This window comes from Phoenix dactylifera, chromosome 5 (assembly GCF_051530095.1).
Source record: "Phoenix dactylifera cultivar Ajwa chromosome 5, Ajwa_hap1_PhDact_Kaust_v1.1, whole genome shotgun sequence".
Taxonomy (NCBI): Eukaryota; Viridiplantae; Streptophyta; class Magnoliopsida; order Arecales; family Arecaceae; genus Phoenix; species Phoenix dactylifera.
In genome coordinates, this window is record NC_143194.1 from 25,641,256 (window position 1) to 25,666,374 (window position 25,119).

The window sequence follows — 25,119 nt, forward strand, 5'->3', positions numbered from 1 at the left end:
TAATTGGATATTCTTTCCTTTGTCTACTTTGTATTTTAAGTCATGTGACAGTCCAACACGTTACCACCCATTACATATACCGAAGAACGTGAGCAAAGATGACTTTGGTGCAGGGTTGAAATTGGTATTGACATGAATAGAATACTAGTATATTCATAATTATATTTATTTTGTTTGACAAATATATATATATATATGCAAAAATTTGTATCTATATTTGTTTTAAATCAGAAATATATATATATAAATATGAATATTAGACTTTATGACCACAGAATCAAAAATGTTGCTAAGTAGACCATACATTAAATTAATAAAGTTATGAATAAAATTAAATATTTGAATATGGATTGGATTGTTGTCTATGTATATCTATATTCATGGATAGAGATATTAGTTAGATATTTAAATTTTTATTCATATTCAGATAGATTTAAATAAAAAAAGAATCTAGATGGATATTATCTAATCTATTTTTATTCTTATTTTGTGGTTCAAAAAGTTGTGCAGCTAGACATGAACTAATGCTCAAGAGAGGTATGCTTGTATAGGAGGGTGTCAATGGACTGGTTGGGTCTAGGCCCAAATTTATAGCTTTAAATATCAATCTTTGAGTTAAACCCTGAAATTGATCTAAAACTGATGCACTATTTATTTATTTTCTTTTTTTGCTGAAAACGAGTATTTCATACAATATATGTACGAATACATCCAAGAAAGTCAAAATACAACAACTCACGGAGAGCATGTGGTAGCTCTCTCTCCCCTGCCCAAAGAGTGTACCCTCAGTGATGGGCCGCCACCCAGTCGGCCATCCCATTAGCTTCTCTAAATACATGCTTAGCCAGAAAGGCTCTCCCATCTCCCATCATCATCCCTATGTCACGGATCAAGGGATGGTCTGTATCATCAGCCATCGCCCCCCTCTGGATCCATCCGATGACCGTGGCCGAGTCGCCCTCCAAGATGATCGAACTAGCCTGCAGGACCATCCTCGTATGGCGCATGCCCACCCAGGCAGCTCGGAGCTCTGCCTCCGGAACCGATATGTCAAACAGCTGGCAGTTGTCTGCTGCCACTATCCTGGAGTGCGGGCCTCGTATGATAAAGCCTGCACCGCCCCACGTGCCACCGTTGAAGTCAAGATTGCTTCTCTTTTTTTTTTTTTTTCTTCATGTTAGGATGATCTCAATTCATTTTTCAAATTGAGTTCAAGTTGGCCTTCCCTCGAAACCATTCAAGTTTCTGGCTTCCACACCAACCGCGTGTCAAGGCGACAGACTAGCCCAATACCGATCATCTCAGCGGGCAAATATAAAAAATAGTTATGATGGGATACAAATCCTCCCAATGTTCATTCCCGAGGCACATTTTGTCCGTCCTATTTTTCCTACTCGCGGTCCAATGAGTATTTTTTTCCCCCGTTACCCTCCAAGAGGTCATTAGAGAAAAGATTAAATTTTTTCTGCCCTTCCACGGGCATCACAGAAAAAGGTAAAAACATGATTAGTAGGAAAGTCATAGACAGGATAGTAGTTATAATTTTTGATATATGCAATGCGCACTTCATCATTGGATAAAAATTATAGACAATTACAATTATTGATGAAAATAATATTAAAAAATTATTTAATATGGGGAAGAAAAGCTTTGCTTATAAATTTTAAATTTTTATATTTGTTATGAAAATAAATCTCATTGCCAAATGCCAATAGAAACCAGTGACCAACCACAAGGATTTTTTTTTTTTCAAGAGAATCATGATTTGAGTCCCGCTTTTTAAATCAATTTTAAAATCTCTTACAATTGATTTAAATATCTAAGATATTTGTTTTAGAAATATAGAAAATATGTGTTAAATAGATTTTTATGATCATGAAATGCACATTTATAGTTGTATATCTTGTGCATCTTGATGGGTGATATAGATAAATATTAAGTCCAGTCTCTAGTCTAATATCTTAATCCAACCTTATTTCATTTTTATTATACAATATTTCAAGAACCATGATATATAGCATGTGTTTAATAGCAATATCCATCCAAATCATCCTTGTTTATTCAAGTGAAGATATCATACTTGAATCCGCTCCGTATTTAACTTTCTCCCTCTTCCTATCATTATTCAAATCTCTCTTTTTTCTGGCTTCCTTCTATCCTTAGTCAGCCCCCCTATTTCCTCTCGCCGGCACATCTCTTTTTGTGTGTTTATGTGTGTCCGGTCTCCTCTCCTCCTCTCTTTCTAGTATTTTCTTGAAAAATTTAAAGGGCAGTTTCTTTTGTAGAATAACTACAATACTACCGTATCAAGTTTTGTTAGCATGGCTCTTACGGAGTTACGGTCGCCCGTAATTACTAGAATGAGCATCATTTAATGGCATAACAACTTATGTCATATATTATTTTGCATCTTTAAATATCTCCATCCAAATCATCTTTCTTTATTCAACAATATCCCGGCATAAAACCTGAATATTCTAAATTTGATTGGTTGTATTTAGACCGATTAAATTATCGTGGATCATTAAATAATTAATTTAAATTTAATTATTTTGGACATGTTTAAGCAGGTTGGTAGGTTCAAGTCAAATTCGTCCATCTTTGACTTTTGAAAGCTCATCTGTATTGCCATGACCACCATCCTCGCGGTGGAAATGGTTGAAATCTTACTAGATTGCTTCACTTTCGTTCTAGATTGCACTGCAAAGTAAATGCAAGCATAAAATAAAAACCGAAATATCTCCATTGATTGCCTAGATATCCAATAAATCAGAAAATTAAATGTCCAAAAGCCCAATCAAAATAGCTGATTGGTAGTTCACAAAAATTCTCCAAAGTGCTTCGTTATATAGGACATGACCCAATCAACCACTCCATTCATCTTTTAGTAGATGTGCTGCACCACAAAAGTTGTGTATTTTCTTAAATCTATCGAATATTCTTCAAGATAGAGTAAGAATTTCAATCTGATTCTGATCGAATTGATTACTGTAGCTGAGTCACCTTCAACAACAATACAGTCGACTCTCCCACCGCCTAGTATGGATAATATCTGATCAGGCTGCGGTCATTCTCTTATGTCACGTGCAATATTTTAATAGCTCAGCTCTTCAGAAACGAAAACGGTTTTCATTTACCCAGTCCCATGGTGTACCATCACCGCCAAGTTTCATCCAAGCCGTTCAACCCACCGAGAAAGCTGTATATGAACGGCCATGATTCTTTATCAATCTGTTTTTGCCGCCTGATACCGTCCTTTAGATTGATCCGTTGGTGTGGCGGATATTAGTTTTCTCTGGGTAAGAATGGGATATATTAGTTGTTATTACGCTATAATTTTGCTCTTATAAATTCATATTCCCTCCTTAATTTCAAAATTAATATTTTATGATGCAAATAAACATGGATATAGAATAATCCCATTACTTTTGTCCGTTAACCGTGACCCTTGAGACACGTCACACGAGGGAGCGGAAGGACGGATTAGAATAAGATTACAGCAGGAAAGAAAACAAAAGCAACAGGCGTTTTTTACTTTACTTCCGATTTTGTCCTTATCCCCTTTTCTAGAATTTTATATTATGAGATTTCTAACTTAAAAAATATAAAATGCAAAAAAATGCATAAATTAAAAAGTTGGACATAAAAAATAATATCTAACTTTTTTATCCATTTCCAGTTGACTCCTAATTCGTCCTTCCGTGCCGTAAAAAAGACAGAAAAGAGAGGTCTATTTCGCCTTACCTCTGACTCCTCGCCTACCTACTCCTGTGGTCCTCTGCTCCATCGGTTCGCTTGGCCTACCCTTTTGCTTGCCTTCTTCTTGGACTCGTAACTCCACCCCAAATAAATACACTTCACAGGCGGAGAGGGTGGGTCGGGTGGAGAAGGAGAGGTCGTTTTCGTCGGAAGCGAGAATCCCCTCCGACACCGCACGCTCCTTTCTAGGCTTCTCAGATTTCCACACTTTTCTCCCCCATTTCCTGCATCGTTCTCCGTTTCTTTATCTCACACGCTCTTCTTTGGTCCATGGGTCTTGTATTGCTTTACAGCTACCCTGCCTGGCTCTCTAATGTCACAACCCCCTTTTCCTTTTCTCACAGTCTCTGGTAGCCACATTGCCTCCTGGGCTTCTTGGATGGAGGCTTCGCGGGGCAAGTATTCTAAGGGGTCCCATTTTTTTGCTATTCTCTTTGGCCTTTTGTAAAGATCTGAGAGGCTGTGGGAGAGAGATGAGTCTGGCGATAACGGAGAAGCGGCAGCCACAGCAGCAACGGCCGGGTGGATGCGTCGGTATCTTCTTCCAGCTCCTCGACTGGAACCGGAGGCTCGCCAAGAAGAAGCTCTTCTCCAAGAGACTCCTCCCTCCAGGTCGAATAACATCGCGCGATCTTTCATGTGTTTTAGTTCTCTGCTGTATATCGTATCCATTTCATGTGTCTTCTCCTGTGTGTCGCAGTTCGAGCCGCGAAGAGGGCGTCGAAGAAGGTCGGCGCCGGCGGCGATGACAAAATGCCCATGGCCAAGCTGCTTCTGGTACCACTCATTTGTCCTCGGCTCTTTTTTTTTTTTTTATTTGGTTGATTTCATGGAGAGTGTAATGGGGTTGTTATTTATTTATTTTGCATCTCCTTTAAAATGTTAGATTGCGGATGAGAACCGTGGGGGTTTCCCGAATGCGAAGGAATCGGATGATCTTGGTGATGGAATGAGAGCTCCTGGCCTGGTGGCCAGGCTGATGGGTCTGGATTCCATGCCTGTTCTCACCAGAGAGAAGCCAAGGAAGGATTTGGATTCTGAATCGGAGAGAAATAAGGAGAAAGGTGGTTCTGAATTTCTGAGGCTCGACCAAGATCTATGTCTGGAAAATGGTGGGCTTGGGAAGCTTGAATCGAGGCCACAGAAGCTGCAGAAGACTGGAGGATTCTTGGAGAGGCGGCCGACTAATGCTGCCCGGGCTGGACCTGATGTGTCGTTGTTCAGCAAGAATGTGCTGTCATCCCGGTCGAGGAAGCAGCACCGCAAGCTGGCATCGCCTGTGAAGAGCCCCAGACTGCTCTCAGGGAGTCACAGGGTCAGGCTTGCGCAGGCAGCGACGAGGATATTGGAGCCTGGTTTGCAGTCTAGGAATCGGGATAAATGTGCTCTGACCTATATGAGTTCTTCGCAAGCCAATGCAGACGAAGGATCTGATGCTTTCGCAAGCTCGAAGAGATCTCAAGAATTGTTGAGCGGTTCCCTTGTTGGATCTTGCAGGAGCTGTGGTAGTTTGGTAGAAGTGTCAGAATTGAGGTTAGGGGCGAAAGAGCCGATGGAAAATGAGTATGGGTCATCTGCTTTGGAGTTCAGTAATGCTTCTTCCTCTCATGACAACTGTTTAGAGGGTAAACCCAAGCTGTCATTTATGGAGGGCCAGCAGAGTCAAACAACATCTCTTGCAGTTCAAGCTAAGGTCAATGTGCAGAGTAAATTGCATGACTTTGCGGAAAGGAAGAAACATGTACAAAATGATCTGGATCCATGCAAGCCCCAGCAGGATGCAGTGCTGAGGACTACTCCTAAGAAGAAGACATTGAGACAAAATCAGCCGGCACCAGCTAGAGATAAAGTGGCCCCTGGTTTTAAGGAGTGTAGTAGAAGACAGGGCAGAAGGGACCCAAATGAGTCACATGAGCCCAAAGATTTTGTAGCTTTGAACAGAAATATGAACAATTGCTCACGTATGAGATCAACCAGTAAAGAGCCAGAAAGACAGAGAATGGAAATGGGTAGGAATGGTTGGGAAAGAAACATAGCACGCAAAAGAACAATCAATTCTTCTCACTTTGAGAATGGGGCTGCGGCCAGTTCAACATTTGAGAAGCCAAGAACTGTTGGTGGTCATCTGATTAACCGTAAAGTGACAGTGCCTAGCAGCAATAGGTCTATCAATCGGAACTGTGTGACAAGTGAGTTACAGAAGAAGGATGACAGTCATAGTTTTAGTGTTAGGAATAATGATATAGTATCTTTCATGTTCAATTCACCAATGAAGCACGCAACTCGGCCTTGCTCCTATAGAGAAGTGGTTGAGAAGAGCAGGGACCAGGGCGAAATCAATCATGACTCTTCTCATCCAAAGAATTTTGTATTGAATCCAAAGAGTGGAAACTCAATGCTGCAAAGGAGGACAGCTTTGAGAGGAGATGAGCTAGGTAATCTTCTTGAACAAAAAATAAGAGAACTGACCTCCTTGGATCGGGATGAATTAGGAAAGAGAGATGCCCGATCTACTGCTTCCATTCTTGAAGAGCTGATATCTGCCCTCACTGGAGGAGCTCCCATATCTGAGGAAAATGATGGCAACTGTTTTGGTGCGTCCTCCACAACAGACGACACACGTTCTCATTGCACAGATCTCCCTGACTTTCCCATTTCACAATCTCAGATGTGCAACGATAACAAAGATTTTCAGGTGAGTTATTTCCTATTATGGCATTTATATAGCATTTCAGCTCTTTGTAGCATCACGGCAGTGTTTTAATTTTCCACTTAATAGTAGTCAACTGATTCCTCATATGGCCTTCCTTAAGATGAAGGACTGAACATCTGGACTGAACTTTTATAGTAAGGTTGTAAATGTGGTCAAGTTTATTCTTGTTGCACACTTTGTTCTTGCGTACGACTGGTCAGAGAAACAGATATATCACACAGCTGATTTCATGATAATTCCTAAGAATACAACCATTGTGCTTAAGCTGGATAAAAGAAATTGCCCTGCTATTTATCTTTTTTTTGCTATATTTTTTTGTCAATTCTGTAATAATCAAGGACTCTATTTTTGGAGCAAAATCCTATGACACAGCATAATATTACAATGTTCTTTTGAAGGAAAACATGCATTTATTCGGTAGATCAGGTTTAGTTATTAGATTGTTTTGGCATATGACATCATCGCTAATTGGGGATATTGATGTGAGTTACCAGCAGCTTGTCCACCTTTTGTAAAGTTTTTGAGCAACCAGTTAATTAGCAACGGTCAAATTAAGAGAGGATAATATGGTACATGTACAACACCATACCAGCTCAACCTTTCGTATGCAATAGCTTTATAGCATACTTGACACTTTCAATACACAAATGTTATGCAAGATGCCCTGGGTAAACCTATACTTTTAGCTACCAACTTTCAATTGCTTTCTAATGAGAAACAAAATTTTTTTGAACCCTTTTATGTGATTTTTGCACCCTGCATATAGTCATATGGTTAGTGTTGAACATAATGTGACAGAGAAATCTAACTTTAAATTATGACAGTAATTAGCTTCATATAGAATAAAAATAAAAACAATAGACACACGAAACTCAAATTTTAAAGTGGGTTTTCTAATTAATATAAGGGAAACGATTCTTGCTAAGTTGTATCATACTGTATCACTGAAATTGCAATACAAATAAACATGGGCCAACATCCACCAATACGAGTCAATGCATGATGTGCACTGATATGTCATATCAGTATCCTCATGGCACAATATGTATCATATGACATGCATGATATGGACAGATACTTGAATGTTATGCTTCAAGCATGCTATTTTCTCATAAAGAAAATGATGCTGATTTCTATTGAATATGGAAGAGCATGAACATAACTTCCCAAGTAGGAGAATGTCCTGACTAATTCGCTCATAACCAACTTGGATTTTGCCTTGATATTGCAGCCATGGAATTGTTGAACTATAATAAATAGAATTCCAGTTTCATTAACCATCACAAAAAACCTTGTCATATCCATATGAATTGGCCTGTCTGGATTAAGGTATGATCCATCAAAGTATAAGAAAGTTTCATGACTGGCCTGAAAAACATTTTGATTTTGTAATATCTCTGTTTATGAACAAAGGACCATCAAAGTATGAGAAAGTTTCATGATTTTGAGTTACGTCGACACGTTGGGTTAAAATAAGTCCCACATAACAGACACTTCGGAGTGGGTTTTAATGCAGCTAACCTTCCTACAAAAGATCCTTAGAATGAGTAACCTTGTCTTGGAACAGTAATGTTAGTTATGGCGGCATAAGCTGGCATGGATGAAAGGTTTACCTGGATACATTTCCAAAATTATAATTGGAATTCATCATTTAAGGGAGTTCTCATTATTTCTTGGCCCAATATGGTAGGGAATTGTCATCAATCAACTTGTTCCTTACACCATCTTGAATTGGGTCAGCTAATTTGTGGCATAATCTCTCTCTCTCTCTCTGTCTCTCTCTCTCTGTCTCTCTCTCTCACACACACACACACACACACATACATATGCACACACATGGAGACACGAGTTTGTGCACAAACCATCTGTGGCCAAATGAGCCCGGTGACCCACATCCCATTTGTTGTAAACTATGACGTGTATTAAGTTTGAACATAGCCTTCCATCTTCGAACTTGACATTTATTGGCCCGACCAATGGAAGGATAATTGGATAAAATATTTCCATTTTTTCTTATATAATTAGGCACATGTGTGCTTTTTAATATTTTGGTCGCGTTTCTTTTATCGTTAATGAAGATGTTGCTTGACGCCGCACCCTATGTTTGACTATCCCTGGATTACTTTCTTTCTTCTCCTTTTGTGATCTGCTACTTGCTCCTGTTCATTTGTTTTGTGAATGATGTAACACTTGGTAATATGTTGGAAACAGAAAATATGTATTCATATAGTTGAAGTTTCCTCTAACTCCATAAGCCATGCCAAGGAAATTCAGAAACTCTTCTTCTTGCTCGGCAACAAGAGAAGATTGTTGATTTGTTTTGGTATCATACTTTAATAACATTCTCCATTTTGCAATAATTCATTTAGTCAGCAAGGAGATTAAGCATGTGGAGAAAGTTTTGAACTAGTCCATATCTTGACTTCAAATAATATGGCTGACGCTGGAAATTTGATTTGCTTTTTTGAGGATCTGCTGCTTTAGCTCCCACTTCTTTTGATTTCTAACCATGTTACATTTGATAAGTAGGATCTGAAGTTGAAAAAGATTATGAGTATTATACATTCCGTAGAAGAAGCACATGGAACTTGAGACACATATCTTGCATGTTAAAAGTGGGAAATTTGGTTAATTTATAGCTTGTCATTGAATTTGTAACTGTTTTATTCTTTAAAATATGTGAATCTAGAGTTCATCAGTGGCTCTTCTTGAATATCTATTTAAGTTACTTTGCATTCTTCAGTGACATCAGAATGTTGATAAATATTATTTAAACAAGGCCAATGATTAATGAGGTTCTTATGACATATATGTAATAGACATATTGGTTTTCTCCCCAGGAAGAAGCAAAAGCAAGCATTTCTGCTTCATATCTGGTCAGCAATAATGATCAGCCTAGCCCGATATCTATTCTTGAAGCTTCTTTCTCAAACGAAAGTTGCTCTTTTGGGAGTCACAATGGCAGCTCAGGTGTGACAATCCTTCTTATCTTTGCTAGAGTGGTTCATAACAGCATCCCCTTCTTTACCTCTACCTCAGTTATTACATCTTATATTAATTTTATTTGGTGTACGACCATGTTCAGTGTTTGGCCATTTGAAATTTATTTCTCTACCGATATGCTTTCTTCAGGCACAGGACATTGTTTTCATATATTTAATGGTCTGTTTAAATTGAGTACAATTAATGGTCTGTTTAGATTGATTAGCTTTCTTATTGAGAACCGAGGGTAGTTTATGCTGGCTTCTCCTATTGAAAGAATTTCCTTATTGCTAACAATTTTATGTAGTGTCAGATCAAGTTGCCAGCTTGTGTGGTCATACCTACATATAACTTTTCATATAATCATGTCACGTCCATGCAAATCAAAGCAGTTAGGACATGAATTTAAATGGCTATGAGAATAGTAAGGGTTTCTGCGTTAAATATTTTTCATTATATGTGGTAGGTAATCAAAAGTAAAAGATAAAAATGCATTTTGAGAAATTGCCCATGGCTTGCATGTCTTACTAACTGAAGCATTTTGTGTCTTCTTGAGTAAGACTGTTTTGTGTATTTCGGGGATTGATGACATTGACTTCTAGAATGACATTCCAAATCTATTTAGGTCAAATTCAGTAGGCTGAAATGTAAAATACAAACCTATGCTTTTATCTACTCTGATGATTCAAATTTAACATCTTATGTTGTCTATTTGTGTGCTGGTTTCAGGAGGCAAAGTGCATTTTGAGTTGGCAGAGAGTTGCAACACAACTGTGTCATTTGATCTGGATAATGATCTTTTAGATTCAGCAACTTCTATTGATATCACGAGGTCTGATATTGAAAAGATTCCCGATTTTACTAATAGAAGTTCTACAGAGGTCAGTGAAGTTAAACTTCCAGAAAGTAAACTCGGCAATGCCAGCGAAACTATTTTGAATGCTGGACTCCTGTTCGAGAGTATTTGCCTGTATAATTCAGATGGGACGGTAGAGTCTTCTGTAAAATCTTTTCTTCTTGGCTTGTTGGAAACTCTTATACGTGCCTTTGTCATAGGACCAAAAAGCTGTTCAGATTACATGGAGGCAGAGGAGAGAAATCAGCTAAGAGTGTTTATCTTTGACTGCATAATTGAGTGTTTAGATTTGAAGTACAGTCAGTTTTGTAAATCCGGTTACAAGACATGGTTGAAACTGCCTTTGTTTCTGCGCAGAGATCGCTTGTCAAGAGAAATTCAAAAGGAGATAAAAGGGTGGATGGGTTTGGCTGGGAGGTTTTTAGATGATACAATTGAGAAAGAAATGAGCCATTCAACAGGAAAGTGGACGCATTGTGAGATTGAAGCATTTGAGACAGGGACTGAGGTTGAGACGGACATACTCCAAGCACTAGTTGATGAAATGGTGATAGATCTCTGTTGATGCTGACAGAATGCTGGTGGCTTTTGTTGTAACTTTTTTAAGATAACTAACGAGATGAATACCAAGGATGTCGATTGATTTTTCAGTTTTATCTGGGAGTGCAGATTTAACCTCTTTGTTGTAATTATGCTACAATGAAGAAGTGATCTTCTGTAGATTTTGCAAGAAAATTTATGGTACTTGCAAAAGGGGTTCTGTGGAAGGATTGTGGAGTTGTTGGTTTTGTGAAATGTTGCTTTAAAGGAAGTGATTCTGCACCTATCCTGTCAGAGCATATTCCCTTTTTTTTTTTCTTTTGTTTCTTCGACTGTTCCTATGGTATCTTATTCCAGAAAATAAAGTTTAATGGAGCTTTCGGGTAATTATCGGGATCAAATTGATATCACTTTGTTTGATAGTCTTTTTTTAGGAGAAGACAACTTTGAACAGGTCAAATATGCTATTATGCTTTAAGTGCAAGTAACCAAAGCTGGGTAGTCTTGTTTAAGGAGAATACAGCTTTGAACAGGTCAAATATGATGTTATGCTTTCAGTGCAAGTAACCAAGGCTAGTAGCTTAGGAGAAGGCCGAAATGTTGTAAAGCCTCGACCCCAAACACTTTTAATCGAAGTGTGGGAAAGAGGCATAGCTGGTCCCTCAAGCCGCTAAGGAACCCTACACAACTATCTGTATAAATAATCTACAAAATGGAGTGAGCTCTTGAACACTTGAACTAAAATTGGAGAATGCAACCTTATGTTGATAAAAGATGAATGTTGGAAGCTCCACCCCCACCCACACACACACACACACACACCCACCCACCCCAAAAAAAAAGAATGGACAATTTTTTTTTCTTCTTAGGAACACATACAAGAAAAAAAATAATAGTAACTTCATCACTTTTATTTATTAATTTAATAGCAATAGGAATACATATTCTACCAACTTATAGCAAACAAATAAAAACTGCACAATATTTCACAAGATTGTTGTGCCAAGTGAAAACTAAGCCATGCATAGCACCGTTGACTCACGTCAACTTACAATATTTCACAGCCTAATCATAACTTCCAAATAACAGAACAAATCAAGACGAACCAGCTCAAACAACAAAGATATGAAACTTCTCTGCAGCCATACACAATAAAAAGGCACCTGCAGAGAAAAAGGAGAACCAAAACTACCGCAAAGAAAAGAGGGGAAACGCAAAATGGCCAAAATTCTAAGAACTCCTATTAAGCATCTCCATGTAGTTCATTACAGACTCCTGCCTCTGAATCCTCATCTCCTGGTAGAACCTCTTTATGAACTTCTCTGCTTTCTGATCAACAGATGATGAATCATCCTCTTCCCCTGGCTCTGAAAGCTTGGATGGCTCTTGCCTCGTTTCATCAGCACATGGTGACAGCATCTCCCATTCATCTCCGATGCCTTCTTCAGCGATGGACTCGGTGTCATTCCCACTACATAGAAGCGATAAGAAGCAGCTCTTCTTCTTCAAGGGAGCGCGAGGGTGGCGGACGAGAGGAGTGCTGGAAGGGGAGAACTCGTACTCTCCGACGAAAGCGTAGTTGTAGTGCTTGCGGAGCTTGAATCTTTTAGACCTTTTGAAGAGGAGGAGTTTTCGGCTGATGGGTTTCTTCACCTTGGTCATGGGAGAGATGGAGAGGGCTATGATGTCCCATGCCCTCCCAAGGATGGGATTCCTTTTCCTGGCCATTGTTTGCTCTTGTCTCTACGTCCTTTCCTCTGCTTTTCTAAGGACGAGGAAGGCGTCAAAGCTATATAGAGTAAAGAAGGGACCCCTTTGAATGGGGTTTTGGGAGGGTTATAGAGGGGGCTTTTAAGGGAGTTGGGAGGCGGGTGCTGCCGGTGGGGTACAGCTGGAAAGGCGAAGCTAAGGTCGGTGGTTTTGTTCCTTTATTCGGAATACTTTTGAATTCTAAAGCAGGTAGCCGTTGCTTCAGCTCGTGGGGTTTGGGTGGCGGACAAGGAAGGACAGAGGAGCGGGTAGTTCTAAATACACCCCCCCTATTGCTCAGGACACCCCCCAAAAATTAAAAAAAAAAAATACCCAAACTAACCTTTAGTGTAATTACCATATTGCCCTTGAAATTTTCTCAGTACACCCCCTTCCTCCTCCTCCGTTTCGTGCTCCGTTCGGCACTGGATCGCCGAACAAAATGCTTCTGTTCGGCTGAACGGTGCCGAACAGAAGGCTTCTGTTCGGCGATCCAGTGCCGAACAGAAGGCTTCTGTTCGGCAACCCTCAACCGAACAGAATCCTTCTGTTCGGCAGAGGGAAGGGGAGGAGGGGTAGGAGGGTGGGGAGGAGGCGGCGGAGGGGGGAGGGGTAGGAGGGGTAGTTGGAGGAGGGGGAGGTGGAGGAGGAGGAGGAGGAGGGGGAGGTGGAGGAGAAGGGGGAGGAGGGGTAGGAGGAGGAGGAGGAATGGGAGCAGGGAGGAATAGGGGGTGGAGGAGGAGGCAAAGAAGGGGGAGAAGGCGGAGGGGGATGCAGAGTAAGAGGGGATGGGGATGGGGGGCGGAGGTAGAGGGGTGGAGGAGTAGGAGGAGGGAGGAGGAGGAGGAGGGTGAATAGGCGGAGGAGGAGGGAAGAGGGATGAGGGGGAGGCAGAGGTGGGCGGGAAGAGGGGGAGGGGGAGGAGGAGGATGAGGAGGGGGGAGGAGGAGGAGGAGGCAGAGGCGGGGCGGAGGAGGAGGGGAGAGGGATGAGGGGGAGGCAGAGGTGGGCGGGAAGAGGGGGAGGGGGAGGAGGAGGATGAGGAGGGGGGAGGAGGAGGAGGCAGAGGCGGGGGGTGGGGAGTGGGGAGGGTGGGGGTAATTTAGGAATTTTCAATTTTTTAGGGGTGTCCTTAGCAAATGGGGGGGTGTAGAGAGTATTTAATTTTTTTTTAATTTTTGGGGGGTGTCCTGAGCAATAGGGGGGGTGTATTTAGAACTACCCCAGAGGAGCCTCTGAACAAACACCCTGGCAACAGAAATTTACCAAGCTGCCACTAAGCACGATAGCACTGTACAACTGCAAAAGCAGTCAATCAGAACTATGGATTCATGCACACACTCTTATTTCTCTCTCTCTCTCTCTCTCTCTCTCACACACACACACTCTCATTCCTAAAGTAACAAAGGAATGTCACATAAGAAGATTACGTTTTGTAACTTTAGCACTGGATCCAATGGAGAAGTTAGAAGGCAACCAGGCAAATTGTGCAAGATTTCCTTGCTACCAGAGCACCACCCTTTTTCATTCATTAATTTTTATTTATCAATATAGTAGCACTCCTCAGGATTTACTTTTTCAAATTAATGTTTAGATATTGCAGCTTCTGTCAACTATCAACCAAATTCTAAACACAATGAAAAGCTGGTATATGCTCATGCACCATAACCTTTAAAATTTTTGTCTCACTCCAAAAATTTATAGTTGCATGATGCCTTGGCTTTCTTTCTTGAGATAATTTAGGCACGTGACCTATGTTCCAATCTCATACTAGACATTTGACACAAATGCTCGGCAACTACAATCCGGAGCGATCATTCCACACCATTGTATCTCTCCTCTCCCAACTGGTCCCTCCCAACCAACTAGTTTATGTATTAGCTTCCCTTAGACCACGACTTATTTGTCGACCCTTGTCACGACTTAGGATCTTACTTCAAAATGCCAGTCAAAAAGTATTATTTAGATTTTTTAGCCCTGTACAAGTACCTAAGGTCTGTTCAGTGCATAGCCGACCTGGAACTAAATACACGCCCGTACGTATCCTTACATACTCCGTCCGTTTAAGCCCTAGCATTCTTGACAGGTTAAAGGTTCGAATCTATTCAAATTTAATCACAAATATTATAATTAGCTCATGGTCAGCCCTAATATATCTATATTATAGTATCTTCTTCAGTCTACATAGATCATAGTCGGAGTCTGCTTTAATAATATTTGTAACGACCTAGAATCTCATCTAAAAAAATCAGCTATACGATATTATTTAGACTTTTTGATTCTTTTTAAATATTTAAAATCTATTTATTGTATAGTTGAAGTAGAACTAAATATATATCGCTGCAAATTCTCACAATTCTCAAATTGTTATCATCCTAGCGAAAACTATGGGAAACTGTGATGGAGACGGGAAAAAGTGGCATGTTTGTAGTTGATGAACAAATGCCTGGGCAATCGTAAACTCAACGGTTTCTGGGACCGCTGCGGGGCGGGTGGTTCTATATACACCCCCCTATTGCTAAGGACACCCCCCCAAAAATCAAAAAAAAAAATACCCAAACTAACCTTTAGTGTAATTACCATATTGCCCTTGAAATTTTCTCATACACCCCCCTCCTCCTCCTCCGTTTCGTTTTGAAAAGAAAAAAAAAAAACACCCCTCAAACCCCCCTTAAACCCCTCGATCCATTTACATCGTTTAGGCGATCTTTGAAGGAGATTTAAGCCCCATTCGAAGCATGGACAAGCAACTAGTGATTTGGGACGAAGAATCGGCCGCAAAGGTACGTGTTCCACCTTGTTTCGAAATTTTTTTTTTTCACGGTTCGTGCTCCGTTCGGCACTGGATCGCCGAACAAAAGGCTTCTGTTCGGCTGAACAGTGCCGAACAGAAGCCTTCTGTTCGGCAACCCTCAACCGAACAGATCTGTTCGGCTGCACAGTGCCGAACAGAAGGCTTCTGTCCGGCACTGTTCAGCCGAACAGAAGCCTTTTGTTCGGCGATCCAGTGCCGAACGGAGCACGAACCGTGAAAAAAAAAAATTTCGGGAGAAGCCGGCGAGGTGGTTCCGAGAGAAGCCGGCGAGGTGGTCGGAGATCGGGAGAATGCCGGCGACGAGAGGGAGAAGGGGGAACGGGGGGGTTTTGGGCGTTGGCGAGGTGTTTTGGAGGGGAAGAGCGGGGTGGGGGGGGGGGGGTTTGGGGGGTGTAGAGAGCAATTTAGGTGAGGGGGTGGGGAGGGTGGGGGGTAATTTAGGAATTTTTAATTTTTTAGGGGTGTCCTTAGCAAATGGGAGGGTGTAGAGAGTATTTAATTTTTTTTTAATTTTTGGGGGGTGTCCTGAGCAATAGGGGGGGTGTATATAGAACCACCCTCTACATTGGCTTGGGGCTCAAGAACACATAACTTAGCTGTTGCAAAAGAAATAAAAAAGAAGAAAAGAACACAGAACCTAGTGGACGTGGGGCATTAAGTGTAGCTTACATTTCAACATAACTGCCAATACAATATTATAACAGCGTTTTATGTTAGTTTTTAGTGCCCCTTGTTATCTCATGTACATACACTTGCAAAAAAGCATTTAAACATGGCGATTAATCCAACGAAATCAATAATTACTTTGGCATTAGTGCAAAAAACATTGTAACAAAAAAAACTCGCACTCTATATCAATAAAAATGCATTAGTGCAAAAATACATTGTAATATAGGAACAATAGTTTTATCAAACAACTAACAACATCAGGGGGAGTTCCTCCATCACCTGGGCATTTCTTGTCTTTGAATTCGGTTGGCTGTGCTCAAGCTAGAGTAGTGTAAACAACCGTCATTGTAACAAAAAAGAATAGCTAACATCATTTTACACTCATTATTTGTTGTTATTCATGTTAATGGCGGTGGTTTATTTCAACAAAAATCTGCATGATTGATGACTCTACATCTTTTATAATGGTCATGATTGAATTTTTGGAACAACATTATAATAACGGAATAGTGTAACAGAACACTTAATGCGTGAGGGAACAAATCACGTTTTCTCTGCCTGCATTTTCTATTTTTATTTGCAGAGTACCTTCATCTTTTAATAAAATGAATGTGAATATTGCTGTAATAAACGTGTTAAAGGGCTTCAATTTATGACTCCAACAACCTTAAACATTAGGGTTGAAATTGAATTGAATACAGATTAAATACTAATATATTTATATCCATATTTATTTTATTTGAAGAATACATATACGTTCAAATATTAATAAGATACAACAATTTATATCTATATTTATTTTAAATAGATACGGATATATATTGGATAACAAAAGTATGAATATAAATATGGATATAAGTTAGATAATTAAACTTTATGACCATAGAATCAAAAATATTACTAAGCGGATGATAAATCAAGTCTAATAGTATGTTAATGTGGTCGTTTATTTTTCTTAAAAGTTTATAAGTGCTATATAAAATTAAATATAGTTACAAATAGAACCAGATATTTGGATACAAATCAAGTAGTTGTCTATCCATATCCAATTTTCTTTTACGAATATGGAATTAGTCGGATGCTCAAATTATTATCCATATTCGGATAGATTCAGATAAGAAATGAATGTGGATGGATGTTATCTGATCTACTTTCACCTCTATTAGATATATTAGGCTTTTCTAAAGACATGAGCATGCATGCATCCAGATACGTCAGTATTAATTCAACAACTATAGTGAGGTCTTCTTTAGGCCTAAGCTTGCTTTAGTGATTGCGACGACTTAGAGCAGGTGGGCTCCGATGGGCCATCCATATGGCCATTGCCCTTTCTACGAGAACTCGAGGAAACTACTCCCCAGTAGCGAGTGACCTCGATCGCTATCTTAAATGAGTATTGTCTAAATCTTAACAGCGACTTCTTTGCTTGCTTATTAACCAAGGCACACACGGTGTCTATTCATACTTTTATCCAACGACTTCCCTCACAAACACGCCAAGGCACGAAACCAAAAGAGATATTGGATAGCTGCTTAACCTACTGAAATCTGGGCTAAGACCCAAAGAAATGGTTTCGAAAGGCCGTATGATCGGGGGCCACGGCCCATTAGCTTGCTTTATAAAAAGCCAATTCTTTTACAGGGACATGAGCCGGCGCATCAGGTGCAGGCCGGTCTGGCTTCGGTCTGGCTTCTTTCAACCCTGGCCCGAGCTGATACTAGTCATTTGGCAGATGTAAAAGCTAATTATTAGTTCGATCAGAATTTTACAAATATGAAGGCTATTCCTCTTGATCTGTTCTTATGGACGTTTTGTTTACTTACAATTTTGATTAATTACAATATATTTGATTATTTGTGAGTGCCAATATTGTATGAAATTGCAACAATCTAATTCACGAAATTGGGTGGCATATTGTATCATGCAAACATTTCAGTATGTAAACAATTAACACAGCTAAGGAGTAATGGGTAATTGCAGAATGTAATGCTTGAATTCTCTTGGTAAATCAGGCTCTGTTTTTGTTATTATCCTGGAGGTCTGAGAACACTTCTTGCAACAAGAAGAGCAAGTTTCACATATCTCTGAAGAATGCTTTATTATCTTTATAATTAAAATTTCTTGTTTTATGATTATAGATTTCTTGTGATATATACATCGACCCGTTCGGCCGTTCCCTGGCAGCTTCATCTTTTGGCGTTCTACTAAAAGCCAGTATTGGCTTATCATCAATTTCTGGAATAAAAGAGTGAGATAAATATCATCCGCCAACGGAGTGGCGAAGGGGACTCCGGTAGCGAAGCAGGGGAGATTTTTTCGCGCTCGTCGCCAAATGCTGGGCGCCATCTCTTTCCCAATCCCTTCTTCTTCCTTTCTTCCCCCTTTTACCTCTATCCCCAACCCTAATTCCGCACGCGGTCGCCTCCTCCTCCTTCCGGCCAAACCCTCCCGCCGCGCCGTCGCATCGCTGCCCGACCCCTCCGAGGGAGCCAAGGTGGAGTACACGCCGTGGCTCATCGCCGGCCTTGGTAACCCCGGGAACAAGTACCACGGCACCAGGCACAACGTAAGCTCTTCTCCGTCTGCTAGCTACTCTTTAATCCACCGGTTTATAGCTCGTTTCGATGAACAGGTGGGATTCGAAATGATTGACCGTATCTCGCGAGACGTGGGGATTTCTTTGAATACGATCCAGTCCAAGGCGCTGATAGGAATCGGTACTTAATTTGTTTATTTTTTTCTTTGCCTTGTTTGCTCGGTTCCTAACATGTTGATGGTTCTTTGTTTAATCTTTTTGTGGTTATTTGGGTTGTGTGAATGGAATCAGTGCAGGTGCGATTGGAGAAGTGCCCATTCTGCTCGCGAAGCCACAGGCCTACATGAACTACACTGGAGAGTCCGTGAGTTCTTGCTCTGATATTTGCTATTAGGAGTTTGTTTGCGTTGTAAAAGAGCCATCTTTTCTGTAATTGAATAATTTTTTGAACATGTTCATGCCTGAATGTTTTATCTCTTCTTTTTTCCTTATTGAAATCTTGTAATTTCTCTATTGAATGCATACTTGGACTTTATTAATATTAACTTGGGAAATTAGATATTCTACATAGTGGCTAACTTTCCTGATATTTTTTTTGATGCCCTTTGGAAAGTGGAAGGTGTAAAAAGTGATTTTTTTTAGGTCTTCATGATTTGAAGAAATAGTTTGTTCGAGTTAAATAAATTTAAGGGATTTCATGCTGTAGAAACAATTCCTGGCTCCAAAATTATGACTATACCCTTTATTTTGTATATACTGGGAACACTTTTGAAGTCTGAATCTATAATATTGGTCTCCAATTGCATTAAATGCGAAGAAACATGGGCAAATTCCAGAAGCCCTTTTTCTGTAAAGTTGTTTTCTTCTATATGTTACTTATACAAGACAGGGCGAGAGCAATCCATATATGGTACACACACAATTTATCACACACAATTTATAAATTGAATTGTGGTAGTTTATTGACATAAGACATATACAGGAATATTTTGTTGGTTCTATTCTTTATTGTTATAAGATTTTTATCATATGAAAATTGAAGGTTGTCACTCATTTGTTGCTTGGTTGTAATAAAGTATGTTGCTGGTTTCTTTTTATCTGGGTCTTGATGTGTTAATTTGAAGCAGCTTACAAATCTATTTTCATTTGAAGGTGGGGGCACTTGCTGCATATTACCAAGTACCACTGCGACATATCCTACTGGTATGCATCAAACAATAATTGCCTTGTGAAAAATAAAACTTATTATCAACTTTTCTCATCAGTTTTATTTGGTGATTGTAGATTTATGATGATATGAGCTTACCAAATGGTGTCATGAGGCTTCAACCTAAGGGTGGTCATGGGCATCATAATGGGTAATGCCTTACACACCCGTGTTTTTCATATTATAAGTTTTATTAGTTTGGAGCATGATATTAAATAGTTCCTGTCTTATTCGATTGGAATGTGATATACTTAGGCTGGTTATTTGAGCTAGCAATAGGCAAGCTTTTGCTGTTCTGCATCTTGTAAGTCAAAACAAATGCATGAAATGGGGGAAGTTCCATTTAGTAATAATTTTGAGATGATGAAGCGGGGCTTTCGGGGTGTGATGATGATGATGATGATGGTGTCCTGCTGGTGTGTCTCTACTATTTTTCTTGCTTGGTTTGCTTTTTTCTTAAGAAAAAAGCAAGAACTACTAGAGGTGGGTAGAGGAAAAATGGCCAAACAAGGGAGAGAAAAGGGAGACCTGGGAAAAAGGGAAGTAGGCAAAAGTTTGTTTGAACATGATGGAATTGTGTTTAATAGATGGATGGTACATGAACATTTTCATGTACATTTGTTTTGTGATATTGCTGACTTGGCTACTCATCTAATAAACTTTTTATTTTGCTTACTTTGGTGCCTTATAACATGTTCCTAACTCTTCTTTGTCACATTTTATGAGGACTGCACTTTCTAGGGAAACAGCCCTCAACCCCTTGATGCCTGCACAACTATCATCATTGCATCTTTTGACTTGATTCACTTCTGTTTGTGGGTACTCATGTCTCTTTCAATCGTGGCAAACAAAAGAAATGCTTTACTCATAAACATGTTCATTTTTTAGTTTGTTGTTTCTCATGCCTTGTAAAATCTGTTGATTTATAATGGTTAGGGTCATTAAAGTCTTTCCTTCTGAACTTTTTAAGAATTTTTCTTTCTTTTTAAAGCATGGTTATAAGGATTTCAGGGTAGTTCACTTGGTGATTGTTTTTGGATAGGGGCAGAAAAATTATTCCTTGCATGAGTCAACCCTTACTAGGCTAGACTCATTATGTTCCTGTTTGGTTACTTCTTCATATCCAACACTTCTCTTCTCAATCTTCTTGTTGTTGACATCGCCTTGATGAGTTCTTAGGGTAGTTCCCTTGGTGATTGTTTTTGGATAGGGGCAGAAAAATTATTCCTTGCATGAGTTAACCCTTACTAAGCTAGGTAAGTTGCATTCCCTTGTGGTTTCCTTCTTTACATCGAACACTTCTCTTCTAAATCTTCTTGTTGTTTACATTGCCTTGATGACTACTTCTCACTATTCATAAAAAAGAAGAAATTACAAATCCCTGTCAGTGTTACCTTATTTTTCCTCTTTCACACCTTCTCCAGAACCAAAAGGACTTCTTTCATGGATGTTAGGTTTGAATGTATTGCAAGTTATCTTTTGGTCGATAACACCATTTAAAAATTGGTGGCTAAATATTCATAGGTAGAGCCTCTTGCCTCTGTCAGATTCTTTTTAAATCATTGAATGCAATATTTATTACGTTTTCACGACCATTCATCATTTAAAATTTCATCTCGTATGGCTCAAGTGGAAACACACAAAATACTGATTTCAATGGATATGTAATTGAAAGCTCAAAACTTCTTAGCCCCCTAATTCGATTTAGCCCCTTTTCCTTTCAAAGATAGAGTAATTAACTTATATTTCACCAAAAGATGATTGTACGCTATCTTGATACTCATATCTTTTAATTATTTAATTTGCACCTCTCCTTAAAGTTAAAAAGTTGGTGTAACTGGGTATAAGGAGCTACAATACTATGTACACATCCCTGATTAAGCCTACTCTTGATAGAGCCATATAAACGTTCTGGGAATTGATATTTATTCCTTGTTCTTGTTTTGGTTACGATGAATTTTATTCATAAGAAAATTCTTTTATTTCGAACAACTATTTATGGGGTTTGTTATCTTGCATTCTCGGAAAGGTCATCTGATGGATATCAGGTTTTCATTTCTTTAGATGTTCTATTTGTTAAAACTGTTGCTTTTAGATATGCTTATTCAGTTATTTGATAAACAACTGGTCACTTCAGGGTAAAGAGCGCCGTGGAGCATTTAGATGGTTGCCGTAACTTTCCTCGCCTTTGCATAGGTTTGTCAAGTCCTTCACCATCTTGTTACTGTTCATTTTAACGGAAGTCAGATGAGTTTCCGTGCTGAAGATTTTAAAGCTATTTAATGCTTTTAGGGATTGGAAATCCACCTGGGAAAATGGATATGAGAGCTTTCCTGCTACAGAAATTTAGTGCAGAGGAACGTGAGCAGGTACTGATTTCATCAAATGCTTCATATTGTTTCCATCCACTTTGGACGAAAATTTGACTATCTTAATGTGCAAACTTCTTAATGAATATGCAGACTAAGTAATCCTGTAATGTGCTTGTAATGTCAGTGCGGCTCCGACCTAACTGGTAAACCTATATGTGATGGACTGCTGAGTTGATGTGTTAGGGACTCTATTTATCACTGTGATTGGTTAAACTGTTCACTGAATCAGTTTATATAGCTGTAAGAAACGCAATAATATTTAACCAAAACCTGTTTATTGAATGATTAACCTTGTTTCATAGTGACAAATATGGGTTCTATTTTATTAGTAAGAGGACCGATCAATTTCAGAGATGGCAAAGTTAAACAAGAACCATATTATGAAATACCGCAACTTAATTGTTGTATCATTTTCAGTGAGTAAACTAACTGACCAATGTTCTTCAAAAGTTCCTTCAGGTTTTTAATCCTTTAGGTGATTGTTCTCAATGTTGAGAAGGAATGAGGGTTCTCTAAAGTCCATCAACATTGAATACCACTTTAAATGGCTCATTTGTTTCTGAAACTATGATCTAAAAATCTACATGCATAGTTTGAAGAATATCTCTTATGAAAAAAGTTGTTCCTTTCTTCTCAAATTCAATATTTTAGTGACAAGTTCCATCTTGAAAAGTTTGTAATTTTTTCCTTTGACTTTTTATACTTTTCCTTAGACTGTTATAAAAGATATTTTTTCTTCTTTGGCTGAATTACCTCCTTTTAAGAAAACAAATAACTCAATGCTCTTGAAAAGCTCTGCATATTTAATGAGCTATGAGTTATCTGAATGTTTTTGCATGTGAGAGTATTATATTCTTTAAATTTCATACTCAAACATTATTGCTATTTTTCCATTCAACAGTAGTCAGAAGCATATCTTTGTGTCTGCAAGGCTGCATTATGTGATTGCTTTGCCTCCACTTCTTCATTTTCTTTTGCTTGTAAATCCTACTTGTTTACTCAATGTTGCCGGCTGCTATCATTATTTTTGGTTGGTTGCAGCTGAAATGAATTGTTTCAAACAATTCTTCTGCTTTTCAATTAATACAAGAAAAAGCTTAGCTTAATGTAAATGCTAAAATGTTTCACTGACTTAATCTTATCTAAAAATGTTTAGACCAGCATCATCCTCTTACCTGATGATTCTTAAACTTTAAGTACTCATATCCTTCCCTTAGAAAAATAATAATATCTAGCTGTTACACTAAATATCATTAATCAGCTGTCATTGGCCATACCTTATCAAGTTGATCTTTATGTCTTCATTCAATCGCATCAATTTTTGACAAGATTTTCACCCCAAACATCTTCTCAAGTTCACCTGGGCATGGGTTTGGTGTCAATCGATGCTAAAATGGCTGTATAATTGCTTCTCCTTCTCACTCATGCTATCTTTCAAAAAGACAAGGGCCAAAACATAGACAAAGTTAACACTGTTTAGGATTAAATAGTTGCTTCCGGCAAAAAACCTTTCAACTGAAATTCAAGTTGAAACAACTGAAAGAGCGTTGAAATGGATTCTTATAGCATAATTTGTGGGGATTGATTTTATTTGATTTTTCAAGGACAGACAATCCAACCAAAATGTAAATGAAAATTTCTCCTGGAACTTTAAGCCAAAGTTAACGCTCTGCTTAGGTTTAAATAATTTTTCAGGCAAAACACCTTTTCAGCTAAAATCCAAGTTGAAACAACTGGGACAGGGTTGAAACAGATTCTTATGGCATAATTTGTGCGGGATTGTTTTTATCTGTTTTCTAGAAGACAGACATTCCAATGAAAATGTAAATGAAAATTTCTACGGGAACACTGTGCCCCATGACAGTTAGATTGTTTCTCCGAATATGTAAAATGTAATCTGTTTCTAAAAGTGTAGTGATTTGTTATATCATAAAGACCTCTGCAGATGTGCAATATTTCTATTGGAGGATGCCATATATTCAATAGATACACAGACGTCTAATTTTGTTTGCTTATAGGTGGATGCTGCTCTGGATCAAGGGGTGGAGGCTGTGAGGACTCTTGTAATCAAGGGTTTCAGTAGTAGCATTGATCGATTTAATTTGGTGCAGAAGTACAAGCACCACAAAGTTTGAGATTGCCAGCCAGATGCTTTTTTGGGGAAGAAACTTGTGCAAAGTCTGTATGAGCTGATGCATACACTGATCCACCAGTCCACAAATTTGGAGGGTTTAACATTATCAACTTTAATGTGTATCACCATTGTAACGCATGCATGCATGCACGAGAGAGAGAGAGAGAGAGAGAGAGAGAGAGAGAGAGAGAGAGTATAATACTGTCTTGTAGAGCAATGTAATCTTGAGAAACAGCAAGCTGAAAAGCTGTTTTGCTATGGTTTTAGGATAGACTATCTAACCGAATGGACCATTTCTTTCATCCATTCAACCATTCTTGAGGTTATGCTCAAACAGACTGGAACGTCACGAAGCCAGTTGAGTTGTCCTCAAGATCTCAGCCAATGCCGAAAAGAAATAGGTGACTATCTTGTTATTGCAATAATGTCTGATGGGGGATGAAAAACATCAATATCTGAAACTCAGTTTCTCAGGCCAAAAAAAAAAAAGAAAAAAATATGGCACTTGCCATGCATGTATTGCTCCTTTTTCGTGGAATGCATTTTTATAAACCTTGCTGTGTATCAACGGGCATTTTCGTGACTCTTGACGTGTGATCAATCATACGACCTGGACTTCGACATATGCATTTTTTATGAACCTTGCAGTGTAATCAAGGGACCTTTTTATGAATCTTGATGTGTGATCAATCAAACGAGCTGGACTTTGACATATGCATTTTTATGAATATTGATGCGTGATCAAGGGACATTCTAATGAATCTTGATGCGCGATCAAGGCTGGTGC

At 39.0% G+C, this 25,119-nt stretch overlaps 3 protein-coding genes across 4 annotated transcripts; 2 read left to right on the forward strand and 1 right to left on the reverse strand.

Annotated features, from left to right (window-relative positions):
• Positions 1 to 3,737: 3,737 nt before the first annotated feature.
• Positions 3,738 to 11,237, forward strand: TRM22 (DnaA initiator-associating protein). Its single transcript, XM_039128776.3, has 5 exons — positions 3,738 to 4,371; positions 4,460 to 4,536; positions 4,646 to 6,454; positions 9,313 to 9,442; positions 10,184 to 11,237. The coding sequence occupies exons 1-5, from the start codon at positions 4,233 to 4,235 to the stop codon at positions 10,873 to 10,875; spliced, it is 2,847 nt and encodes a 948-aa protein (XP_038984704.3). The 5' UTR covers positions 3,738 to 4,232; the 3' UTR covers positions 10,876 to 11,237.
• A 669-nt stretch (positions 11,238 to 11,906) lies between these two features.
• LOC103723270 (uncharacterized) lies at positions 11,907 to 12,685 on the reverse strand. Its single transcript, XM_008814147.5, has one exon. The coding sequence runs from the start codon at positions 12,576 to 12,578 to the stop codon at positions 12,081 to 12,083; it is 498 nt and encodes a 165-aa protein (XP_008812369.1). The 5' UTR covers positions 12,579 to 12,685; the 3' UTR covers positions 11,907 to 12,080.
• Positions 12,686 to 18,138: 5,453 nt separating this feature from the next.
• On the forward strand, positions 18,139 to 24,638 carry LOC103723268 (chloroplastic group IIB intron splicing facilitator CRS2, chloroplastic-like). Of its 2 annotated transcripts, XM_008814146.6 has the most exons (8): positions 18,139 to 18,649; positions 18,716 to 18,800; positions 18,916 to 18,983; positions 19,772 to 19,822; positions 19,904 to 19,977; positions 21,964 to 22,022; positions 22,119 to 22,195; positions 24,217 to 24,638. In XM_008814146.6, exons 1-8 carry the CDS (start codon positions 18,416 to 18,418, stop codon positions 24,331 to 24,333), a joined length of 765 nt encoding a protein of 254 aa, XP_008812368.4. In that variant the 5' UTR covers positions 18,139 to 18,415; the 3' UTR covers positions 24,334 to 24,638. The 2 variants fall into 2 exon arrangements, with proteins under 2 accessions (XP_008812368.4, XP_088578137.2); XM_088722011.2 differs by having other exon boundaries at positions 18,269 to 18,800.
• Positions 24,639 to 25,119: the final 481 nt, after the last annotated feature.